The following is a 24638-nucleotide window of genomic DNA, read 5'->3' as shown; positions in this document are numbered from 1 at the left end:
GGTCCGGGAGCAAGCTTCTCATGAAAGTGCCTTAACTCATCAGCGGGGCTGGTCTGATGAAAACGCCCATCTGCAGATGAGGGAACTGAGAGGCTCGGAGAGGTTAGGTAACTTGCTTAGGTTCTTAGAGCTGCTGGTGGGGTCGAATCGCGTTGGGAAGCCAGCTTTGCATCAGGTCACTTGGCCGCACCACCCCCACGGAAGCACTGTGGTGAGAACCGCAGTCGTTTATTGAGCGCACATTATGTGCTAGGCGTTGCACGACTGGAAAGGAATTGTGGGTGTAGTCTCAGCTTCCCACTTCAGCTTTGGGGAGTTAAAGTTGCTCTGGGGTTGGGTCAAGGTCAGTCACCTCTCTTGCATTTCAGTACTTTGTAAAGAGACCACACCCGCCGTGCAGCTTAAACTTGACACTTTCCCCTCTGCCTGATTCCAGGTTTTCCAAAATTCAGTCACGCACATACAATCATCACAATCTATTATAGTATCCATACACTACTTCTTTTCCTATTAATATTTTTCTTTGCAGTAACATTAAACCCAAACCATATCTACTTTAGGGTCTTCCTACGCAATAACATCCATGACACCGTGCTCGTTATGGTTTCCCTAATGCACCATCAAAATGAACATATAATTACTAAGATTAAAAGTGGCCGCACATTTAAAATGACCCTTTTTTACCACTGGTGGCTTGTGTAGCAACCTCTAGGTAACAAGACCTGGATGTTGTGCGAAATCTATGTCGTGCCTACTGACAAGGTGGAAAGGCCCAAGCGCCAGAATATCTCTCGGCGTGGGGATGTGTCTGATGGATGTCGAAGACCAAGCACTTTCAAGATGAAGGTTAGGACCAAGGCACGGCCTGACTTCCATGGCGTGAAGAGTTCTTCATGTGTCAGTTCGATCGCTGAGATTTTGCCAGATGATGATCTCTTGATTTATATTACCCTGGGACCTTGGAGGTCATGGCTGTGGGAGGATGTCTCCCAGTCACCATTCTCCTTATGCATCAGTTCTAAACCTCACGGCCTCTTGAAAGGTGGACATTATACTCCGGCATCACAGAGGAGAACTCAGGCGGGCACAGTGGCACAGCTCGCAGGAGGAGGAGACCAGTCTCCAGCCCAGGGTAGACTAACTTCAAAACCCAGACTCTTAGATATTATGCTTAGCAGCCATCCTGGACCCTGTTCTGATGTCATCTCCCACCAAGGATCACCAGATCTAGAAGGGTCCCTGGGTGGGACCACCAGAGGGACTCAGCAGGAAGATGTTTTGATAGTGGATGAAGGCCGCAGCTGTTGGGATCTTCCCAGACACAGGGAGGCTGGTACCCTGTCAGGCCTGCAGGAGGAAGAAGGATTCCAAGGCAGTCTTTTTCTCAAGGCCTGGAGAAAAGCCTGCTCCTGAAGAAATGAAGGACCTAGGGGAAGAAAGCACCACTGCTTGGAGAAATGGATGGGTGCTGGGGTTTGTTTTGGAAAATATAAATAGAAGCTTAAGAGAGCTTCTGAGATCCTGACAGTGGGAAAACTGAGGTACAGAAATATCAAGTGCCATGAGCAAGATTTTAGAGCTTGTAGGTGGCAGACCTGGGATTCTAACCCACTTGTGACATAAAGGCAGATTTTCTGACACATAGGTCATTCATTCACTCATTCATTCATTCCCCAGCTATTTATTGAACCGCTGTTCCATCCAGGCCTTGGGAATAGGTCAGGAACTATATTTGAGTTTTGGGCTCTGGAGCCAAATCCCTGGAATTTTCTGGATTTAAGCCCCGCCACCCCTTGCGTCCAACCGAACACAGACATAACTTGGGGATCCTGCACTTTTTGTTAATTATCTCAAGAATCTATCTTGCTGTTGTAGACACAACCTCACGATCTTGCTTTCCTACAGAAGGAAGCAATTCCCCAGTGATAGTTGCTTAACGAAGAAATACGAGGACGTTTCAAGAAATAGAATCAGGTAGCGAGAGCCAAAGCACTCTCCTGCTGAGGCATCTAGGGTCTAGGGCTCTAGCTGATTAAAAAGCTGCTCGTGTACTTTAAACCGGACAGCTGGAGTGCAAGAGTTTTGGCAAAGCCCCTTATCACCTCCAGGCTCCTGCTGTTATTACCCATATCTGCATTTCAGCCTTCGAGTCCTAGGCCGATGGTGGGATGTGGCCGAGATGGGCAGGGAGGAGAGGAATGCTCCCCCCACGTGACCCCTTCCAATAGATTTCAGACCCTCAAGTGCAGTTTTAAAGAGCTGTGTTGAACCTTCTGTCACCCATCCCACTGTGATGGGTGTCTGGGATTGTTGCCTTGTAAATGAGGTACATGCAAGGTGTTACCTTTGCCGATACTTCTTTTCTCAACCCAGCATGAAATCCTGGATCCAGTCCCAAGCCTAAGTAAGCACAGCAATTCATTATTATGACAACTTAAACCGCGGTCCCAGATGCAGAATGCACCATGGGTGCGTCAGCTGCCTGACGTTTTGGCAACTTCGCCAAGAACTCCACAGCGACGTGTGATTTTATCTTATATGCCTTTCTTAATTCACTGTGGACACTGTGGGCCGGAGAGGAATCGAACTTTAAAAATGGATCGCGTTGTTTGGAATTAGGTGCCGGCGTGGGGTGTAGGTCTGAAGCAGACGTTAGGCGGGTTTCAGCAAGTTCGGGCAGGTTCGGACAGGTTGAGTGACCGCCGTTTCTGATGAGGTCTCAAGGTTGGCTCTGGCCTGGATTTGCCTGGATAGAAAGGGATGCGTCCTCATCCCCAAGCCAGCTTTACTCATTTGTACTTTCTGCCTGACCCTTCAAGCCATTTAAATTTAAAACTCCTGTTTTCAGGAAGTGGATTAAGAGACAAAAGTCTGCGTAACAGGGGCACTTGCTGATGCCCTCGACAGGCCTCTGGGTGCCCATTTCATCATATCCACTCATTAGGCAACCATTTACTGGCACCTACTCTGTGCCCTGGTGCTGGGTACCAGGGAGGCAGAGGACAATAGCAATTAACGCTCGGTGATGGTTACTACCTGCTTCCACACTGACCCATTTATGTTCATTGCGACCCCTCGATTAAGTACTATTTTTGTCCCCGTTTCATAGAGGGGGATGCTGAGGCTCAGAGAGGCGAAGTGACTTGCCTGGGGCTGCACAGCTAGCGAGTCCATGTTCTTAACCATGGATCACTTTTGTCTGGCAAGACTTCCCGATTCCCGTGGGAGCTCCCGTTGGCTTTCAAGGATCCATTCGTCTGTCTTTAAAACTCCTGCCGCTCTCCGAATCTCACCTGCGCTGCAGATTCCAGAAATACAACGTGACGCAAGGGTTTCTTGACCCCAGTAAAACTGGAAAGCTCCCTCCTCCCACTGAGGGCGGCCCTTCGTCAGCCCTCTGTTTGTCATTTTCACCCCTTTCTGGACTTAAAGGGAGACTTGGTCAGGGATAAGCCTTGTAAATTTTAAACCTACGTACGCTGATGTCTTTCCATATATGGTGATTTTTCAGGCCTGGATTTAGCATTTGCTCCTCCGGCAGAGGCGAGAAAGGCTCCATATAAAGCCATGTCTGTATGGGTTCAGGTCCGTGGACGACACTGCCTGCCTGGTTTTATCCCCTGCTTCTGCAGCTGTGGCGAGGTCTGTCAGCCGAGACTGTCACTGTGTGCTGGAGGTGGAGACTCTACCTGTCTCCACTTCCTCCTTTGTCACCGAAGAGAACAGGTTCTGTCTTTTCTTCCTCCCTCTCTCTTTTGACTTTCTCCTCTCGGGACATTAATTAGGAAAAAGTGAGAAAGAAGAAGGAAGGGGAGAAGGAACCGCAAAATGGCCAGGTTAACACGGGTGGAGGAGGAGGGATCATTAATTAGCGCAGATCAAATTTGGGGTAGGGAAAATAAAATGGCGAGTGAATGAGGTTAGCCTGAAAGAAGTTGCCGCCCCGGCCATGTTAATTAAACGCAGGGAGTCTCCATGGAAACCCAAGTTGGGCGCATTTATGAACTCACGTTAATTACATGGAAATCTCTGCATGGGAAAGTGGTTCTCTCCACGCCCTGGTGTACTTGTACCAGTCGAAGCTTTGGCCGTCACCTGTGACAAACGGGATTTTGGGCGGCTTCTCTCACGGTTGTAAACTCTAAGCTCAGGAGTCTGAAGGCGTAACTCTTTATTGGTCGGCAAAAGATGATGCCCTGTGCACCCCCTCTCCCGGCCTCCGCAGTCCATCTCCCCAAAACCCCTGGACCTCCACACGATCCAGCAGCAAAAGGGTTAATGGCTGGTCCAGGGTCCTTGCCGTAGTGACTGCTAAACATTTTAATCTTGTTTACTCTCATCCTCAGCCATTACTAGACAAAAGGGAAGCTCAGGGAACTAGCTCCAGGCTGTACAGCTATAAAGTGCCAGACTTGGGGTTTGAACCCAGGCAGTCTTACCCTAGAACTTTCTCTGATCCTCCTCCTCCTTCTCCAACAGCTTTATGGCGACATAATACACATATCATACGGTTCACCCATTTAAAGTGTACGAGTCAATGGTTTTCAGTATATTCACAGATATCTGCAAACATCACCACAATTTTAAAACATTTTCACTAGCTCAGAAAGAAACTCTTTAGATATCACCTCATGATCCTAGCCCCTGGGGAACTACTAATCTTCCTGTCTCTATGGATTTGCCTATTCTGGACATTTCGTATAAATGGAATGATACAATATGTGTCCTTTTGTGTGTGGCTTCTTTCACTTAGCAGGTTTTCGAGGTTCACTCATGTTATAGTGTGTGTCAGTACTTCATTCCTTCTTTATGGTCAAGTAATATTCCATCACATGGACATGCCACATCTTGTTTATCCATTCACCAGCTGATGAACATTTAGGCAGGTCCCACGCTTTGACCTCTACATTGGATAAGCTTACTGAAGGTCACAGTTAAGGGTAAACCTAGGACTCGGATCCAGGCCAGCCTCCTTAGCATGTGCGCGCAAACGTGAAAATGGATCTCTTGTTTCACATTGTTGAGGAACGGTGTAAAACTCCTATATGGCAAATGCAGAGTCTGGGGGACTCGGGAGATGTAGGAGGTGGGATTATCATGTAGGGAAGGAAAACTATGAGCTACCATGGAGGAACCAGGAGGGCAAGGAGACTCCCTTGCACAAGGAGAGGGATGTGCTTACTTCAGAGGGTGGGACCAGGGGCCTAAGTGACCTCAGATAAGCCTCCTAACCTCCTTGTGCCCGTTTCCCCATATGTAACAGGGAGATGATAATAGTACCTACCCTTTAGGGTTGTTTGGAGGCTAAATGAGTTGATTTTTATAAGAGTGGTTAGAACAGTATCTGGCTCATAGTGAGTACAGCAGATGTGTTTGCTATTAGTTCAATTGTCATATAGTGGATGCCTCCTGGGGTGGCTCACCTTGATCCCACAAGTAAACGAAGGTGGCTCCCCAAAGACTGTATTTGTCTAAGAGACCCTCACTGCCCCACTTGCTCTGGATCTCAGTTTTCCCATATATAAAATTAGGAGAATGGTGCACATGTGTTCTCAGAATGTTAAGATTCTCTCCGATGACTTGGATTTCCTCGTGGAGCACTGTGCCGTCCCCCCGTCCCCCACCTCCCCAGAGTGGGAGTGAGGTTTCTCAGGCCCTCCCGTCAGAGAGAGTTTGTCACCCTATGCCCCACTCCGTCACTGCCTTGCTGTCTCTCTCCCCTATGCGGTGTGCATGCGGGATAGAGCAAAGGTAAAAATCGAGGGCTTCGGTGGAAGGCAGAAGGGGCTCCTGATTCCACATCCTTGACCAAGTCATCAAACCTCTTTATCCTCAGTTTTTTAATCTCTAAAATGGGGGCAATAAGACCATCTCCCTTCTATGTTTGTGAATGCAATGAGCGAGTTCACGTAAAGCGCCCTGTTGCATTTAGCCTGGAGTAGGTAGGCTCTCAATGCATTTCGCTATTACTGTTACTGTGAGGCCAGAACCCTGGGTGGGAGGCCTGGGTCTTTTATACATTGTGATCTCAGCCCTAATACCTTTCACTTAGTAAGCAGCCTGTGAGCTCCGCAATTTGTGAGTTTGCTGGAGGGAGACTGTCTGTGATCTCTACTGGCTGTTAGGCACCTGCCTATGTGTTTCCCATCAAAGTGAGCCTCTGCCAGTATTCTCATCACATCTCCCAGTTAATACCACATATTTCTATGCAAAAGGGAACAAATTACATGCAGACAGCACCACACATGAAAGCACCTAGGGATGCTTTCATTGTTCAGGCAGTGTTCTCTGCTCACTGCTTCTGAGAGTATAAAGTTAATTGGCAGTTCTGTGTATCTCACTTTGGGTAACTGATAGGTCCCCTCTGCCCTTTAGTTTGTAAATACCTCTTAGTATTTCTCTGGTCCCACTTTCTTCCAGCTCTTGCCTCTGAGCACAACACACACACACACACACACACACACACACACACACACACAGTCTACATTTGTATAGTGTGATATCATGACAGCGGAATGAATAAGATTTGATAAATTTGGCAGGGATGTCTATTTTTATTTTTAAGGAATTAAGTGAATACAAGTGAGGAAATACAAACAATATGTTAAAGTGTTTCCCTTTCTTAAACATTTATTCATTATATTGACATATTATCTATCTATCTATCTATCTATCTATTTATCTTTGGTGTCTATTACATGCCAGGGATGTGCTGATCTTTCTCTCATCAGTCTCTTTCTTTCCATCTCCCCTGAAATCAGTCTAACCAGGGTTGGCCTCAGGTCAGGGAGGAAGCATGAGCTTAGGAGATTTGAACTGGGTTCGAATCTTGATTACCACTGATGGTGTCACCTGGGACAAGGTGTCTCATCTCCCTGAATCTCAGGCTCCTCATTAGTTAAATGGAGCTTATCATACTTCTCATGGTTGTTCTGAGGATTAAATTAAATTGTACTTTTTAAATGTCCATCACAGTATCTCTCTCACTGTGTAGATGTTCAATAATATACTAATTTTTATCTGCCATCCACCGAGTTTTCTATTCTACCCCAGAGCTGGCCTCAATCTTCACTTTGTTCACTCCCAGTCATCCTTGATTCTCATCTCAAATGCTTCTTCGGGGAGCTTTTCCTGAAGCCCTGGACTAAACTAGATGTTCCTGCTGTTTGCTCCCATGACAGCCTATGCTTCCCTTTCTGCAACACTCATCATGCTTGAAATTACTTGTCCGACACGATCCCCACCCTCTAAGTTGAGGCTTACATAAGGGGTGAGGACTGCTGTTCACCAGGATGTGCATCAATTATAAGATGCGCCTGCAAATTTCTCAGAGCAGTTCAGAAATTAAAAAGGAGGAAAAACTGGAACCAACCCAAGTGTCCATCAACAGGCAAATGGATAAACTCTGATCTACTTATATGATGAAACACGATTCAACAATAAAAGGAAGCAAACTACTAGTATACCCAACGACACGGATGAGTCTCAAAAACGTGCTGAATGAAAGAAGCCAGAGACGGAAGAGGAGACTTGTAAGATTCAATTTATAGGAAATTTGAAAGCAGGTGAGACTCATCTACAGTGCTAGAAAGTAGATCATTGCTTGCCTGGGGCTGGAGGCGGGAGGAAGGAATGGACCTCAAAGGGGCAGGAGGGAAGCTTTTGGGGTGATGGAACTGCTATCTTGAATGGGCCGATGGCTGTGTGGATGGATACATTCATCAAGTCTCATTAAACTGTACACTTAAAATATGTGCATTTTAGTGTTTGTAAATTACATCCCAAAAAGTCGATTAAAAATAAATCAATAAAACAAACAAACGAAACAAGCAAAAACGATTAACAAAGGAAGGAGGAAAAGAAGGAAGGAAGAAGGGAAGCAATTGTCCCAGCTTGAATTCTTCCCAAGTTAGAGCTCGGCTACGATTTCTGAGTAGAATATAGCAAGTTAGTGGGAACCCATTGTTCTCGTTGTAACGAGAAGAAGAAAAGATAAATTACAAAAAATTACATTTTTGAAGACACAGAAAAATAAAAGAAGACTACGTGAACTGAAATTCCAGAGAGGGCAAGTTTCTAGAAATTACGAAAGCCATAAACAGTAGAACGATATTTTTAAAGTGCTAAGAACAAAAATCAAAACCCTGTCCACCTATAGTTCCGTATCCAATAAAAACATCCTTCCAAAATGGCAGCAAAATACATTACAGACACACAAAAGCCAGCAGTCCTGCACTATAATAAATACTAAAGCAAGTCCCCAGGCCACGAGAAGTTGATCCCAGGTGGAAATAGGGACCCAGGAGAAAGAATGAAGAGACCGGAAAGAGTAAATGTGGGTTCACATTTTGGGAAATTGCCTGATTAAAGCAATATTAATAACTGTATTGTGGCTTTATAATAAATATAGAAAAAAAAAACAACGGTAATAAAAAAGCATTGATAAATTTCTGCTCATCGAAAGGTACAATTAAAGGAATAAAGAGAGCCTGGATGAATATATACATAGATTTGACAAAGGACTCATATCTAGGATATATATAGAATAACCTACGAATCAATAATAAAACGACAACCCTGTTTTAAAAAAGATAGAAGACTCAAACAGATACTTCTCAAAAGAGGAATTTAAATGTCCAATCAACACAGGAAAAGATGCTCAAAATTATTATTCATCGGGGAAATGAAAATTAAAACCACAATCAGATATCACTACACATCCATAAGAATGGCTAAAATTAGACTCTTTCGTTGAGGACGTGGAGCAACTGGAACTCTCATACAAGGCTGACACTTTGGACGCTGGCGGTTTCTGATAAAACTAAACATACTCCTGTACTACGACCCAGTAGTTCCTGAGAGAATTTAGAGTATATTATGTTCACACAGAGGCATTCTTTGGTTGGGCGCTGGCCAGCCCTCTCTCTAAGAGACCAGGATACTCTGGTTACCTAAAGTTATAAGAATCCTAAAAGTAGGGACCATCTTTATCCCCATTTTGCGGATAAGGAAACTGAGGCTTTGCGTGAGAGGTGATTTGCCCAAGGACATACAGCAGGGAAATAGCAGAACTGGGGCTCACACTATGTCAGACTCCAGAGCCAGCAATGTTACCCTCACATTCTCCTGTTTTGGATAAAAAGCTGGTTAGATGCTCCTCAGGGTTTCTCTGTGACTCTAGGTGGTGGGTTCCTATCTTCAGAGTTTCTCAGACCTGGGGAATCTGTTGGTCTGGATTGTTCTGTTTCCTGAACCCAAGAGAAGGATCTTTTGTCTTGGGCCCTTTTGGACTGAAATCTACCTCTGTTTGAAAATAAAAATGATGTCTGGTCGCTTCGTAGCTCTGGTTGAGTCAGTAGCAACAGCATGCTGGTGAATTCATGCTTTCCACAAAGCCGTCCATTCCTGCCTTGAACCCGCTGGGCCTTTGTGGCATCTACTTTTTTTTTTTTTTTAATTCATTTGAAGTCAGTGATATGCTTTGTTGAGAACTAGGCTTTGTAAAATGAAGGAATTAGCTCCAGTGACATTGCATGGTCTGTATTAATGAATTGTAACTTGATATCAAGTTCATTATCAAAACAACCCCCGCCTTCCATTTGCCTGAAGCCCTAGGCTTTGTGTCTAGCTGGAAAGAAAGCCTCCCTTTGTTAAAGCGGAAAAGCGAGCCTTCAGAAAATGGCGATTTATGCCGAAAAACCCTGAACGCCCTTAACTGAAACTGCGCGCATTGTGGTCCTGTCATTTACAGCTGGAGACACCCTCGTGCTCATTTGCTTTTGGTTTAAAACAGTACCTGGGCCACTCTGTTATCAATCTTATTTAATGGTCTATTTACCTAAAGTACACAATTGCAGAACAGGCTCCCTTACGAGCCAGAGCAGACGAAACGACGTTAGTAATGCCATGAGTCTATGGGACTGGAGGCTGAGCGGTTGGTCTGAGAGGCCGCCTTTTCCTGGTGTCCAAGTGGCTAGGCCGTCTAGGGTTTTTCTTTTCTCTTTTTAAACAGATGAAATTGTTGCGCTAATTAAGGAAGCTAAAGAGACGTCTAGGAAGAGCTAACAAATACTAAGTGTCATGATTTGAAGAGGAGGAGGTGGGGAGAGAGAGGGAGGAGGAAGAGGAAGAAGAGAGAGTAAGAGGAAGAAGGAGAGAGGAGTGGAGGGGAGAGGAGAGGAGACATAACAGTGAAATAAAGGCTGCTTTCTGGAGAGTGACGTTTTTTGATTTTCCCTGAATCGGGGCTGGCTGGCTGTGAGGTGTCTGACCTCTGACCGACATCCCCGCCTCTTCATTAAGGCCCCGACCAGAGATTAAATTCAGGTCCTTTGGGTGCCAGAATTGGCCATCTTCGTTCACAGGCGGACAAGGGACAATGGGGTTCAGCTTCCTTTCAAGTCGATTTGCGGTAGGACCATGTTATCAAAAAGGATATCGAAAAGGAAGAAAAGGGACACTTTGTTTCGGGAGGAGCCATGAGATGGCTGGTTCGATATGACTTCTGCGGACAGTGTGTGTCATCTTCCGCCAGGATGCTCCTGTAACTTCTGATGAGCTCGGAAAAGCTTTGGTAGCGAGCCGGATGCCAGCTGCGGGAATGTGGTCAGGAACTGAATTTGGAGACTTGAGAATGAAGCCAGGTCTCCTTCCCAGCGAACGTTAGTAGTTCTGGGTGTTGTACCAAGCGGAGGAAATGGGTCCTGGGGGCCGGACTGGCCTGGTTTTGAGTCTTGGCTTCTCCGTGACACGAGTTGCTCTTTGTCTCTGAGCTTCAGTTTTCTCATCTGTAAAATGAAGATGATAACACCTTCCTTATCGGGTTGTCTTAAGGCCTCAAGACAATGTTTGTAAATCACCTGGCACCTGTGAACCCTCAGTAAATGGTAGGACAACAAGACAGACTAACGGGTGCCATCGTGTAGACTGAGGAGCAGCCAAGATACCATAGGCGTCAAACTCCAAAGGAAAGTGAGAACGACCACCTTGAAGGAATCTGCGGGTAGCTCTAGGAGAAGGGGTCCCCCAATTTTCCTCCAGTTTGAGAATATAAAAAATAGAGAGTGGAGAGGGAGAGAGGGATTTCTGAAGCCATTTCTTCAATAATAGCTGCTGGGATGCTTTGAATCTTGACCCCCCCCAAAGGGAGGAGGATGTTCACCCCTCGCTTCAAACCAAATGAGAGCAAGGCCTTCTCCGTGGGACTGCTCAAACAAGAGCTTAAAATGAGACCCCCCTGCAGCTGGGGGCCTGGGGGGCTGGGCTCTGACACCGTCCTGGAAATTCCAGAGGACAGAGCCAGGCCGGGAAGTGCTTCCGGGGCAGGGCAGAGAGCCAGAGAGTAGCCGGTCGGTGCTGGCTTCGGAAGTGGTGCTTGTCTTTAGTGGTGTGTCAAGGGTGCGTGGAATGCGGGGACAAGCTGTGACAGCCAAGGCAGGAATATCAACCTAGGATTCTGCGTGCAGTATCTTCCACCACAGGCCTGGGAGACCCCAATGTTGAGGTCTCGTTGGGTGGTGTGGACTGCTAGTAAACCAGAATCTGAAGGGTGTGAACAGTGGACAGACAATGTTTCCAGAACCGGAAGAGATGAGAACTTCCGAAGAGCCAACTCAAGTGCCCGCAGGACAAAGAGCCAGCTTTCGACAGCTGCTGGTCCTAGGGAGAATAGAGACCTCCTGTGACAATACCAGTAAGAACCTTTCTGGGACCCTTAGTTTTGCTTCCAGCCAGTGGTTAGAAAGCTAAGGGACATGGGGGAGCTCCATGGGTAGAAGAAGGGGACATGCCCCACGTTTCCCCGTCTAGTGGCAGATGGCCTGCAGGAAGCTGTCTTTAAGAAGCAGGACAGGGGGTGAGCACACTCTTCTCCTTGAGGGAAGATTGAAGTGTGCTTAATATATGAATGTCTGGAATCAGTGCTTTTACGTTCTGAATCATGTCTGTATCTTGTGACTTAAAGAGACTACGGGACTGGCTGCCACCCAAGGCAGAGCACCGGACATCTCGTTTCTAAGCAGGGGCCGGAGGAAAGGTGACTCCTCTGGACATTCTCTGAAGGGAAGAGTGAGAGGCAAAAATAAATTCCTGTTTTGCTTGGATCCTGGGCTTCATTCGACGAATAGGTTACTTTTGTGATTACTGACGTGACGAAAGATGGGACCGAGGCTTCGCGAGGCTTTCGGCAGTGGGCTGGAGTGGACTGGCGGTCCTGTGGAACGTGTTTGTCAGTTTCTGACTTCGGGACTTCTGGGATGAGTGGCGTGTCCTGAAACACCTACTGCACTTTGACCTTGGTGAGTGAGGACGAGCCAGAAGCGAATAGTCTATGGGGTGCAGTCAATATTTTCTCAAAGCCCCTCAGAGTAGGTGGTTTTCCTTCCTTATGCTCTTCTTTTGAAAGTAGGAACATATTTTCCCTCAGTCCGCCTCCCCCCACCCAGAGAAAAATCAGGCTCGCTTTGTTAAGTAGCACATAAAGGTTAAAACTAGGAGTTTTGCAGCCTGACCCAACTTGGGTTTGAATACTAGGTAGTTCCCTAACTAGCTGTGGGACTCTGGTAAAGTGATGTAACCTCTCTGAGCCTCACTTTCCTCGCCTGCACAATGGGGTTAATATTGCCTGTCTCTTAGCATGGTAGAGTGACTGGAATTGGATAATTCACATAAGGGCTCAGCATGGCACGTGGCATGTACTAAGTACTCAACCAATAATGCCAGTTATTTTTATGATCATCCTCACGTGCTGTTTATATATAAAGTGTGCCACTTCGTTAATTTTAAAACGTCGGCATCTTTTCTAACCTCGTGGAGCTCACGAAAGCATCCTTTGTTTTGCTATCCCCAGGATGAGTTCGAGAGAAGGACGATTCACGAGGAGATAGGTTTTTCTCAAGATGATACCGTCTTTTATTAAAAAAAAAAAAAAAGTAATGTCATGACATGACACACAACAGAGCATGGGTGGGGGGTTGGGGATGTGTACAAAACACGAAAAGGTGGAATACCATTAATCGTACATCAATCTCGGTTATTATTCTGGATCCAGTCTTTACAGATATGATCTCGAACGTTCACAAGATTCAATTACAGGCGAGAAAACTCAGCATCAGAAAAGCGAATCAGAGAGAGCAAGGTCACAGAGCAGGCAAGCAGCGGCAAGAGCCTGGAATGATCCAGGGCCCAGGTGTTAAGTCAGTCAGCCCTGACCTGAGTTCGTCTGGTCGGCCAGGGAAACTCAAGAGTTGTCTTTTATTGAGGTGGTTTAAATCTCAAGCCCTGGAGCTGCAGGAAAAGGGGCGTGGATTGGTTTGGGGGCAGAGTGGGAGGGAAGGCCAGGAAGCGATCTGGGGTTACAGAATCATCCAGGCTGTGCACCCCAGTTCCCACGGACCTTGCAGCGCCCTCCCTCCTCCACGCCCATCATTTTTCCTTCCCCTGCGAGAATGCCAGATTCATGTTCTCTCAGATTCTTTGCTCCCTGTCAATAAGCATTGCTTCCTGAGTTTCAAAGGCCTCTTTTAAAAGGTCTAAAAATATCAGAGAAGCGGTTTGATTAGTAGAGGATAAAATCACCTAATAAGCAATTGCAGCGGAGGCGACAGTCATGTGCTAATTGCCTTTTGGGCATTTTCTTCAAGGGCTCTTAGAAATGCAACATTTTCGTCATGTTACCCTTTTGGCTGCCTTTTCCTGAATGCATAAGAAATGATCAGCGTGAGAGTTATCATGGCTGGAAATGTCAGTATTTAAATGTTGTAATCTTGATATTTGGGAGACAATGGCTTCCCCTCCTTAAGTGGCACTATGAAGAGATAACATTTAATGAGCACTTACTATGTGCCAGGGGCTCTGCTTGGCATTATCTCAATGAACTTCACAACAACCCCGTGAAACAGGAACTCATTATTTTCATATGGGTGATGAGGAAACTGAGGCACAGAGGGTAAGTTGCCCAAGGTCACACACATAGCAAGCATCGGGATGGTATCCATGTTTATGGAGCACCCAGCATGTGCTGGGGATATAGACGTGTGAATAAAACATCTGTGGCCCTTGTCCAGATGGAATGTACAGTGTACCGAGGGATGTGTCATTGCCTCGCTCGGTATGTAGAGATGTTCTTGGTTCTGAGAATAAAGACTAGAGAACATTGAACTTCTACCCAGTGCCAGGCACTGCGCTAGGCTCCGGGGAGAGAATCATAATTTAAGGAGCTCTAAGTATAGTGGTGGGATAAGACAAATAAATAGGCAATTATGATGCAGAGTATTTTTTTTTTCTAGAAAATAAAAAAATTAGTGGGTCAGAGCTTGGATTCAGACTGAATCCATTTAACTAGATATTTACCCAAATTATGCAACCCAATTAAGCTGTTTACAATTATCAACATCTCAGCCACACACACCCCCAGAAACTCATTCCTCATTAGCTGGACCTGTCTTCCTCTCCGTTTTATCTAGCAAGTCTTGGCAGTGTATTGACCCAAGATCAAAATATACCTTTCTTAGAAATGTGATTTTAATTAGAACTGGCTTATAAATCTTTATTGAAATGAGCATAATTTAGAAAGATGAGTCTAAGCCAAATTCAGAGTTCCCCCTCACCCCCGCCAACACACCACCAAACTCATGCTTAGCTGTTTTTCTCTCCCAGAAAAGCTCGTTAGCATATTTTACCAGGAGCTCAAGAAAATCCAAATGTCCTTGGTTGGGGACATAGTCATGTTCTTGTTTGCATTGCCTATAGCTAAAATTGGCACTTTCCTTTTTCCACCAGAGAATTTTGAATATACTCTTTAAAAATCACACCGGCAGATGCCCCTGTTAGAGAGATACTTGTCTGCTGCTCCTCTTAGCGCAGTTAACCAGGCTGATCCGAAGAGCACAGTCTCTCTCTAGTCGGTCAGTCCTGGGTTCAAATCCTAACCCCGTCGCTTATTTATCTGAGTGTCTCTAGGCAAGTTACGAAACGTCTCCAAGACTCACTTCCTCATCTCGACAAATAGGAATCACGCTAGTACCTGCCCCACAGGACTGAGGAGTTGATTTCAATAATGTACGTAAAGCACCCGGTGCATAATAGATGCTCAATAAATGGTGGCCATTAGAGTCACAGGGCAAGGAAGGGAGTCCCGACCTTGCCAGGTTAGATTCCCTGGTTCTGCAGATGAACATGAAGAAACCAGAGAGGTGAAGCGACTTGTCCAAAGTCATACAGCTGGTGGTAGGCGGGCGATGGCCACGCCTGCCCCACCACTGTTCAGAGCTCTAGAAACATCATGCCACAGAAAAAGAGGGAGAGGTGGACATTCTGGGAGAAAGAAGAAGGGCACGGTATAGTCCAAAACCTGTCTGGCCTCTGAGTAGAACAAGTAAAGAGAGGGGTGGCTTGAAAAGTCAGCGGGGACCAGATCATGCAGAGTCTTTTAAACCTTATTAAAGACATTCATCTTCATTGTGAGGGCAGTGGAGGGCCACTTAATTGTTTTAACCAGGGGAATGACAATCCCATACTTGCACTGAAAGAAAACAGGTTGGAAGAAGGTCAGATTGAAGGTGAAGAGAGCAGTCGGGGGGCGGGCGGATTCATCCAGGATGGAGAGGATGGTGCCTGGACCAGGTAGAGACCTTGGAGAAGGAGGTAGTTGTCCATAGAATAGCTACCCTGAGGCAGCTGATTGGACAGAAGGGCTGATGGGGAGGGAGAGGTCAAGGTGAGTCTCAGGTTTCTGCCTGAACAATTGGGCACACGATGGCATCATTAACTTAGATGGGAATGTTTCGCCATCAGATAAGCATTCAACTGGGGAAAGGTATTCAGGACTTTAGTAGTCCTCTACTGCTGGGGTTCCCAACCGGGGGTGATTGTGTCCCCTAGGGGACATTTGGCAGTATCTGGACACATTTTTTAATTGTCACGACTGGACAGTGCTACTGGCATCTAATGGATAGAGGCCAGAGAGGCTGTTTGACATCCTACAATGCATACATAGGACAGCCTGTCGGCCCCAAACATCAATAGTGCGAAGGCTGAAAAGCCCTGCTCTGCTGAAATTCAAAGCCTTGAAATAAGTAACGAATTAGATTTTTCTGGTTATTGAAAGCCTTAGTGGGAATCCATGGAGCAAAGTCCTCCCTAATTTGACAACGCCATGGGATAGAAAAACTCGGGCAACTTTGTGTATGGAGAGAAAGAGTATTAAAAAATCAATCTACTGGAGCTCTTTTGGGGAGCATTTTGTCAGACAGGGTACCAAGAAAGAACTTGCTTCCTGGGGGAGAATGGTGATATGTCCCATCCACCCCCTCCTCGATGTATTAGAAAATAGGTTCTAGCTTTGGTTCAGGGTCTCTTTGGTATAAGACAAGTATACATCCAGCCAACACTGAAGATTCAGACTAGATGGATTCGCTGTACATTTCTTCCCATGGTAAAACTTGTTTCTATCTCCAAGCTCCTGTATAATTTTTGCCTTTCTTTTTAGTACTTCTTATCTGCCATCTTGATTCATGGCTATTCATGAATGTTCTCTTTAACAGAATTGTGGGTTCCTTGGGAGAAGATCCCAGGTCTGATTCATCTTAGTGTATCCCAAATGTCTGTCATGGTAGGTGTTTAAATATAGACCTCAGAAGGTGGCCCTGACTGTGTACCAGGCTGCAGTGGGTCATTATTCTGTCATTTCCTCCAGTGAGCTACACAGCCTACCTGGACCCCTTGAAGGCCCTGACAACACCAATCCCATCCCAGAAACCGTTCCAACTGTATAATCTTTCTACTTCATGAAATCCAGAAACCCCAAGGCACTTCCAGGCTTGTAAGCAGATCGCTAGATTTGGCTAATTTTCAAGTTACTAAATAAAACGACCGATTGCATAAATCCCAATTTAGGCAGAAATACATTGGATCAAAATTGAGCCCCATAAGAAATTTTCTCAGCCGAGTTTGAAAACAGGAGTTTAGCGGGGGAAATGTCACCATTTCGTGATAGAAGATATCCCATTACCGGCGATGATGATTTTGGATTTAGCTGTCAGAAGGATCTCCAAGAAAAATATGTTGGTTTATTCAGTCCAAGAAGGGTTTAATTGGCTTCTGTCAGATTTTATGTAAGTGCTACTTGCTACTGAACCCCATGTGGATTCTACAGCTTTCAAATTTAACAGCTGACGGCTGAATCTTTGGAGGCTGCAGGCATACTGAAAGCGGGTCAAGTATTTGTCTCTTTTCACCGTTGTGCAAACGCTTGTCTAACTGGAGTTTCTTCAAGTCTCCCCCCAAATGGTGGATACAAGTGGGGGTCTTAGGAATAAAGATGGCGCACATTTCACTGTCTCAGCTCTCTCTTCATGTTACTGCCTATGAGTATCTATTTTTCAAGAGTTTCCAGAAGGGTGTTCCATGCAATTGTCTTTTTTCCCTTCTGTATCCCCCTCGAGATGTAAAATCGTGTTTGGCACATTCTCAGACTCAGTAAATATTAGTTGAGTGAATGAATGTTCTCACTGGGGGCCTCTAGTCTTCCTGTGGCCCCCATAGCCCTCTGCTGGATATGGTACTGTTTTTTAAAGTACCATTATGGCTGAGTGCCCTTGAGATTCCTAAGGAGTTGCTGTATAGGGGAATGTCTCTCTTTTTTAGGGTACTCTCTGTCAGGGTATTGCTCGGGACCCCCATTGTCTGAGTTTTCATGAAATCATTTGTGTAGGTCACTGCTGATTAGTCAATCCAATATTCATATCCAATGCATTTACTTCTCTCCTTTGTCACTACTTTCCACACTCATATGAGATACATACTTTCTGAGCCATTCTTGCAGTTAGAAAAGTCAGGTGATGCTGTTTTGGCAAATGAGACATAAGAGGAAAGATGCTGGGGAGGTCCCAGGAAAGCCTTTGTTTGCCTCATAAAAGGGATAAACGTAGTTCTTACTCTTCACTTTCTGTTGGAATGTGATTGTGATGCCTGGAGCTGGGGCAGCCATTCTGTGATCGTGAGGGAAAAGCTCTGCTAGTTCTGACATTAGCGAGCTCCCGAACCAATGTCAGTAGGCATCCACCTCTAGACTTCTTATATAAAAAAAAATTAATTCATTTCATTTATGTCACTGCTTTTCAGTCTTTCTCTTGTAGCCATAAATGATCCTAATTTATACGCAGGGTGTTCCTTTTTTTCCTACTTCCTTCTGGTTTCCCATGGGATTTAAAGATGAGTAATGGAACTGAGCTGAGAGTTAAGTCCAAGGGACTCGATTCATGCCGAGAGGCACCCCCTTTCCTACAATAAAGATTTTAAACTGGGTCAAGCATTTCTGCCACCAGGATGAACTCTCTCCTGCAAGGTACCTCATACCAGTTCTACAATACATCTCTAGATCTACTTCTTCCCTTTGACCCTTACATTGGGACATGCTAATGATGGACCCCACTCTGTGACTTTACAGCTAATACTCAGCTTCCTCCAAACTTCGTATCTGGGCCAACCAGTCTCCAAAATGTCCAGTCGGAGAAGAGAAAGGGGCACAAGTAATAATAATAACCACTGTCGTCACTCATTCTAGTAGCTGTGTAGAGAGTACTGTGCTCAGTATTTCACATGCATTATTTTATTTAATCCTTCCAAAACATCTGTGTAGTATACCCTATTATTTTTCAACCCATTTCACAGAACCTCCTATTAGAGGGTATTGAAAAGGAGATTTGAACCCACTTTTGTCTGACTTCAAAGGGAGGGCTCCTACCTCTTCACTAAGCTTAAGTCACATCAAGTGGACTCTTTGATGTGTTTCTTCTACTGTCCCCCTCCCCCACCCTGACTTCCCCACGCGAAGCAGCTGCCTCTTAGCAGCTGAGACAAAGAGCTTGCTTCGTTCTGTCCAGCATAAAGAAACTGCCTATCGCTCTTCCTGTGTCAGGAGGTAATGAGCATGTGCATCCTGATTTATCATGGTAGGGAGCCAGTGGGCCTGCAATTAGACACAGCAAGATTCGCCTTAGGTAAGCATCACCAGTCCCAAGCATTAGGGCATAGAGAAAAAACAAAACAAAACAAAACAACTTGATTCTGCAATTGTCTCATGCAGTAACAATGGTGCCGGAAGAGCCCCTTGGAGAAAGGACTCACTGATATTTTCTGGCCTAAATCATGAGCGATATAACAATGAAGGCTGCAGCTGGCTGGGATTCTTCAGAATTCAATTTCTTGTGGTCGTTAGATTTTTTTTTAGGGTAATCACTGATTCGCGGGGCAGGGGGCGTGGTCTCTCTGATTAGAGGCCAGAGAAATCACCAGCGCTGAGCCCACTTTGAACAAAGACCAGTGACTCGCACTTACCTCTGCAGGCCACGGCTTCTCGTCTCTGGATAAGGAGGAAAATCATTTCGCGTGTGTGGGGGGGCGGAGGGTGGGGGGAACACGTTGTGCTGAGAGTCAAAGTTTCTCTTGCGGAAAATCTTTCTAAATTTTGTTGATTCTCCTTCTCTGCTTTGCAGGCAGCCCGGTGGGCTGGATTTCTGGTACTTTCTCTGAGCGTCTCCATTCTCACCACAGGGCTTGGGGCCAGAGATGCTTAGGCTCCATACCTGGAATTCTGCCTAATTTGTCCCCTTCTCCCGAACCTGCCAACTCATCTCTCAGCAGAGAACCAGACCCTGGGGGTTCCCTAAGCCTCACTATACCCAGGTGCAAAAGGGGGTTAATCACAACATCTCTATCAAGGAATCGATAAAAGGGTGAAACAAAATGTCCTAATGGTGAACGTTTCGTAGTATTTACTCTGTGCCAGGCTCTCTTCTAAGCGCTTTACTCGTATTAACTCATCGAATCCCTGCAACAACCCTACATGAGAGAGGAGTATTTTTAGCCGCATTTCATCTCTTCTAAGAGGCACATTTTCTTTCCACGTTTCAACACCTCTGAAACTGGGGCACGTAATTGAAACAGGTTATAGTTTAATCAGTAGAGTTTTCTTTCTTAGTCGCACAGAGAAATCGTGATGCATCTGGAAATGAAAGTTGTCTTAGATTAGACGAAATGTGGTAAGCCTGTTTTGCAGATGAGGAAACTGAGGCACAGAGAAGAACTGATTTCCTCAAGGCCACAAGCCTAGTTAAGTGGCAGAGGTGGGGTTTGAACCCACAGAGTTTGCTGAAGAATCTGCTCTTTTAATCGCTACAGTAGGATATGAGCAAAGCACCCAGTATGGTTCCTGGCTGTTTTAGGGTCTGTGCAAATTAGGGGAGCTCCTTTCTGTCCTGTTTTTAATGACAGTGAGTTAGAAACCTCAGGTACCAGGAGACAGAGCTTGTATAAGGGGTTCCACAACTTTACAGTTTTTTTGCCAAATCCCATTTCTGCATTTCCATTCTAGAATATGGAGGGGGTGTTCTAAGTGGCCTCTTCTTTTGACCTTTCCAAGGAAGAAAATGTGGGTCCTTGATATCCATATGTGCCCAGCTCCCTCCCTTCCCTGGAGCTAATCCCATTAGACTTCTCTTTTGCTTCCTTGGGAAACAAAAAGAGAAAGAGCTCCCTAACAGATTAGGGAGCCGGAGCCCCACAGAGGCTTTCCTCAAGAGAAGATGTTCTAGCACTGGATTTGCATATATTATTCATATTCCTTCCTTCAGGAAAAAACTACGTAAAGACTTTGTTGTACTAGGCAGTTGTACTAGGCAGGGTGCCATCGTAACATGAGTGATGATCTCGCAACTTTCCTCCCTTTGAGAAGGAAAGTGGCTAGTTTCAGAAGACTTCAGGACCCATTGGGAGGTTTTCCTCAAGTGTCGCCGTTAGACTAGTGCGTGGTGGACTCATAGTAAGTGGCATTGCCATGCAGCCAAGTGTGGCCTCACCCTCCTCCCCGGAAAGTCCAGACTATTTCCCCAGAATGATTCTCATTGGACAGTTACCTGGTTACCTGGCTGCCTGCCTTTTTTTTTTTTTTATATGTCACTTTTCTCCCTTCCCAAACAAACATAGAAAACTATTTGAAGCCAGCGATTGTGCCTCGTACCTTCTTTTTGTATCCCGCATGGTGCATGCTAAGCGCTATCACCGCTTGATTAGCATGGCGAGGCAGAGAGGGCTTGAACTCTGGAGCCAGACAGACTGGAGTTCAAATCCCTGCTCTCTTCCTTGGGGGCTGGATGTCCCTGGGTTAGGGACCTGTCCTCACTGAACCTCTGTGTTGTCACCTAGCTCATGAGGAGGTAACAGTTCATACCGTGAAGTATTGCAGAAGGTGTTGAAATAGCACACACAAAGACTTTTGCTCAGAACCTGGCACGTGGTGAATACTCAATTAGGCCAACTGTCACCATTGTTATTACTACCACTGCAATTGTCACTGGTTTGATTTTTCACCTGAAATCGATCCTAATCTTTACATATTTTCTTGCAGCTTGTCACTGTTGAGCTAGCTTGGTTTAGATTAATCGGCACTTTATGGTAGCTCAACAAGTTGAAATTTCTAAAGGCGCGATCCTGCAGATGTGAACCAGGGGCCACTCCGAGGGGTTCCTTATTTCCTAGAAAGTCAGGCGGGGACAGCAGGATTTCAGAGTCTTTTGTGCCTGAGGCCTTAGTTAACTTAACAGTTCTCTGGAAGCTTCTCTCTTTCTGACCTTCCCGAGTGCCACCTACCCTCGTCCAAAGAAAGAGATATTTCAACCTCTCTATCTTCCTCTGCTTTCTTCATCTCTCTGTCCCACAGTGGAAAACGCTATTGCTTTTACTTGGATTCATGGCTTCTTCCCTTCTCAAGTCTCACACACACACACACACACACACACACACACACACACACACACGCACACACGAGTCTGAATCAGCTGTCCCTCTCTGAGTTCCCACAACACCCAATGATACTTCCCCAGCTCTCACTAAACACCCTGCACTATAATGATCTGTTTCTTATTTCCTTTATTCCCCATGCCAAACATACGCACTACAGATTGTGAAATTTTTAAAGGCAAGTCTCTTCTGTTATAAGAGCATGTGTTTAGCACAAAGCAGCGGTTCGATAAGTGTTTGCTAAATGAATGAAATCACAATATAACTGAAATCTAGGGAGTGCTTCCTGGATGTCAGGAGCTGTTCTAGAAGCTTCGAGGGTATCATTTAATGCTCACAGTAATCCCCTGAGAAGTCACCATGATCGCTCCCTTTTACAGCTGGTAACACCAAAGCGGAGAAGTTCTGCAACTTGCCCAAAGTCACAGAGCTACTAAGGAGCAGATCCAGGGTTCAAACCCAGACTCTTTGGGTCCATTGCCCATGCTCTTACACTCACCTCTGCTTCTGAAACAGCCACCTTGCTCCTCATTCTTTTTCTCATTCTCCTTCCCCCGCTCCGCCCCCCTCACTGCACCCCACACTGCTATGTAGTCCCAGAGGGTGCTGCTCGGGATGGAACCCACTTCTGTGTAGCATTTTGAGGTGGAAAGAGCACATGAAGACTGCGTCTTGCAGAATGAGCTCACTAAAAGAACCGAGCAATGAGGAGTGCATGAAGATGTGTCTGTCCTTAGAAAACAGAAGCTCTGGAACACATTGGACTCCGATGTAAGCACAGCGGAGTTTTAAGCTCACTTTTGTGCACTGACTTCTCCCGAGGTCCTCATTCCTGGAGCAGGACTCCAGGTAGACCACAGTGGGCCAGTGTGGCCTTTGACCCTCTCTCCCACTGTTCACCTACCTTGGCTAATCACTGGTAATACAGGGATTTGTAGATACAATAACAAAGACACACTTAACAAGGACAGAACTGGCCTACCCAATTATGACCATTTTAAAACAGAAACACTTGACTCTGTTCGTTAAATATATAGTGATGATTTTTCTTTGTCTTTCAAATCAACAACAGTATTCTATGTCACATATACACATTACCAAGTGTTAGCATCATGTGAAACAATCCCCATATTTTACTTCATTTAGTCCTCACACGATTTCTTCCTAGTTGATGTACCTGTCCTTACGAGGAAATAAAGGCTCAGCGATGCTGAACAACCTGTCTAATGTCAATAACCAGTGAGTAGCAAAGTCAGGCTTCAAAACCCAAAGTTCAGCACCCTGCAGCCTCTCTGTAAGGGAGAGGATGTGCACATACTTTGAGCCCAGCTGATCTCTGAAAATAATTTCTGCAATGGCCAACCTACAATTTATCTTCATTTTTTCCTGGTGTTCTACAGTGTCACTGCCTATTTATCCCATCATTTTGGAATTACTGGCTAATAGGATGGCCTAACTCACTGTCTGGCTGCTGTTTTCATTCTTTATGAGAAGCCAGCCATTGATAGCAATAGGGATGTGTCTCGACAATATAATTACATCATGACTCTTCTCTCTTCCCCTGTCCCTGGTTGGTCCAGAGGCTAATTCCTATGTCACTTGGTCTTGAAAACGTGATTGGTTTTGGCAGAGTGGGGAGACTTACCTGTGTTAGAAGTTCTGAGGCATAAAAGGAACAGAGGGCCCTCGAGTTGGGGGAACTCTGCATCTTCTTGGTGGCCGGTACCTTGGTCATCTTAGAAATCCTTCAGGGCTTAGCCTTGCCCCCAAGGGAAGGGTTTTTCCAGTCACTGGGGTATAGAGTTTCAACAATTTCACCCTGACTCCCAAGTGCTAATTACACAGGCTCCAAAGAGGTTTCTGACCCAGGAATAATGAAAAGCAAATCATCTGAGTTCTCACCAACAGGATAAAGAAGTCCAGACAGGGTAGATAAAGAAAGCCTGGAATTATTCACATTTTTAGAAAGTTACAAACTTTTATGAGCTTTCCCTCTCTTTAAAACAGGGTATCTTTCTCTCCCATAAACAAAAATAAAATATGAATTAAAAAAATAAAACTCCACTGATAAAGTCTGAGGGGGGCTTATGGAGGGGTCTCCAGGTCCCCATTTTAAGGCAGACCCAACTAACGGCTCAGGTTCCCACTGCAAAGGAGAGAAAGGCAGCAAACTGCCAGGCTGGGCTAACTAGGTTGCCTGGCAACGAGACGCCGTAGCGGGCTTCCTCATTGGCTGGGATTGGTAGGGGCGGGGTTGCAAGCTCTCACAGGCTCCTGGGATGATGGCGGGAGCAGGCAGCTGGCCAAGGAGCCACATTCTCCAAACTGTTTTCTCCTCTAAGGCCTGAGGACTTCGACCCTTTCTCTCTGTCTCACTATAACAGACTGTGCTCTGTTTTAAACTCTGCTCTGTCCTGCCACTAACCGACTAGGGATTTCTTGTGTCGGGGGTTGGGTAGCTCAATGTGTGCCTTCAGTCCCGCAATTACCTTAACCTGAGATGCCTATTTCTTGTTTTTTTCCACCTGACAAACTCCTACTCATCCTTCAAAGCCTACAACACACACACACACACACACACACACACGTATGTATGTGTATGACATTCACCGACTGCTTAGAATGTGCTAGGCATTGCTGTTTTACATATATTAACTCAATCCTCACAAAATGTCTTTAAAAGGAAGGTGTTTTATGACTCCTTTTACAGATTAGGAAACTGAGGCACAGAGGGTTGAATGACATGTTTAAGGTCACACAGAAAGTGCCTGAGCTGGGATTCAAAGCCAGACCTGTTTGATTTCTAAAACCCGAGCCCTTAACCACTTAGCTGCACAACCCAG

General features: G+C 45.6%; 1 protein-coding gene across 1 annotated transcript in view; it reads right to left on the bottom strand.

Annotated features, from left to right (window-relative positions):
- Window positions 1–23913, bottom strand: part of CCDC60 (coiled-coil domain containing 60) — a 139413-nt gene extending 115500 nt beyond the window's left edge. The window contains exon 1 of the mRNA XM_039868275.1: window positions 23441–23913. Coding sequence (XP_039724209.1) covers window positions 23441–23530 — 90 coding nt within the window. The 5' untranslated portion in view covers window positions 23531–23913. The remainder of the gene's footprint in view (window positions 1–23440) is intronic.
- Window positions 23914–24638: the final 725 nt, after the last annotated feature.

Source organism: Pteropus medius, unplaced genomic scaffold, assembly GCF_902729225.1.
Source record: "Pteropus medius unplaced genomic scaffold, Ma_sr-lr_union100, whole genome shotgun sequence".
Lineage (NCBI taxonomy): Eukaryota > Metazoa > Chordata > Mammalia > Chiroptera > Pteropodidae > Pteropus > Pteropus medius.
This window is presented reverse-complemented; position numbering and strand designations above follow the sequence as displayed.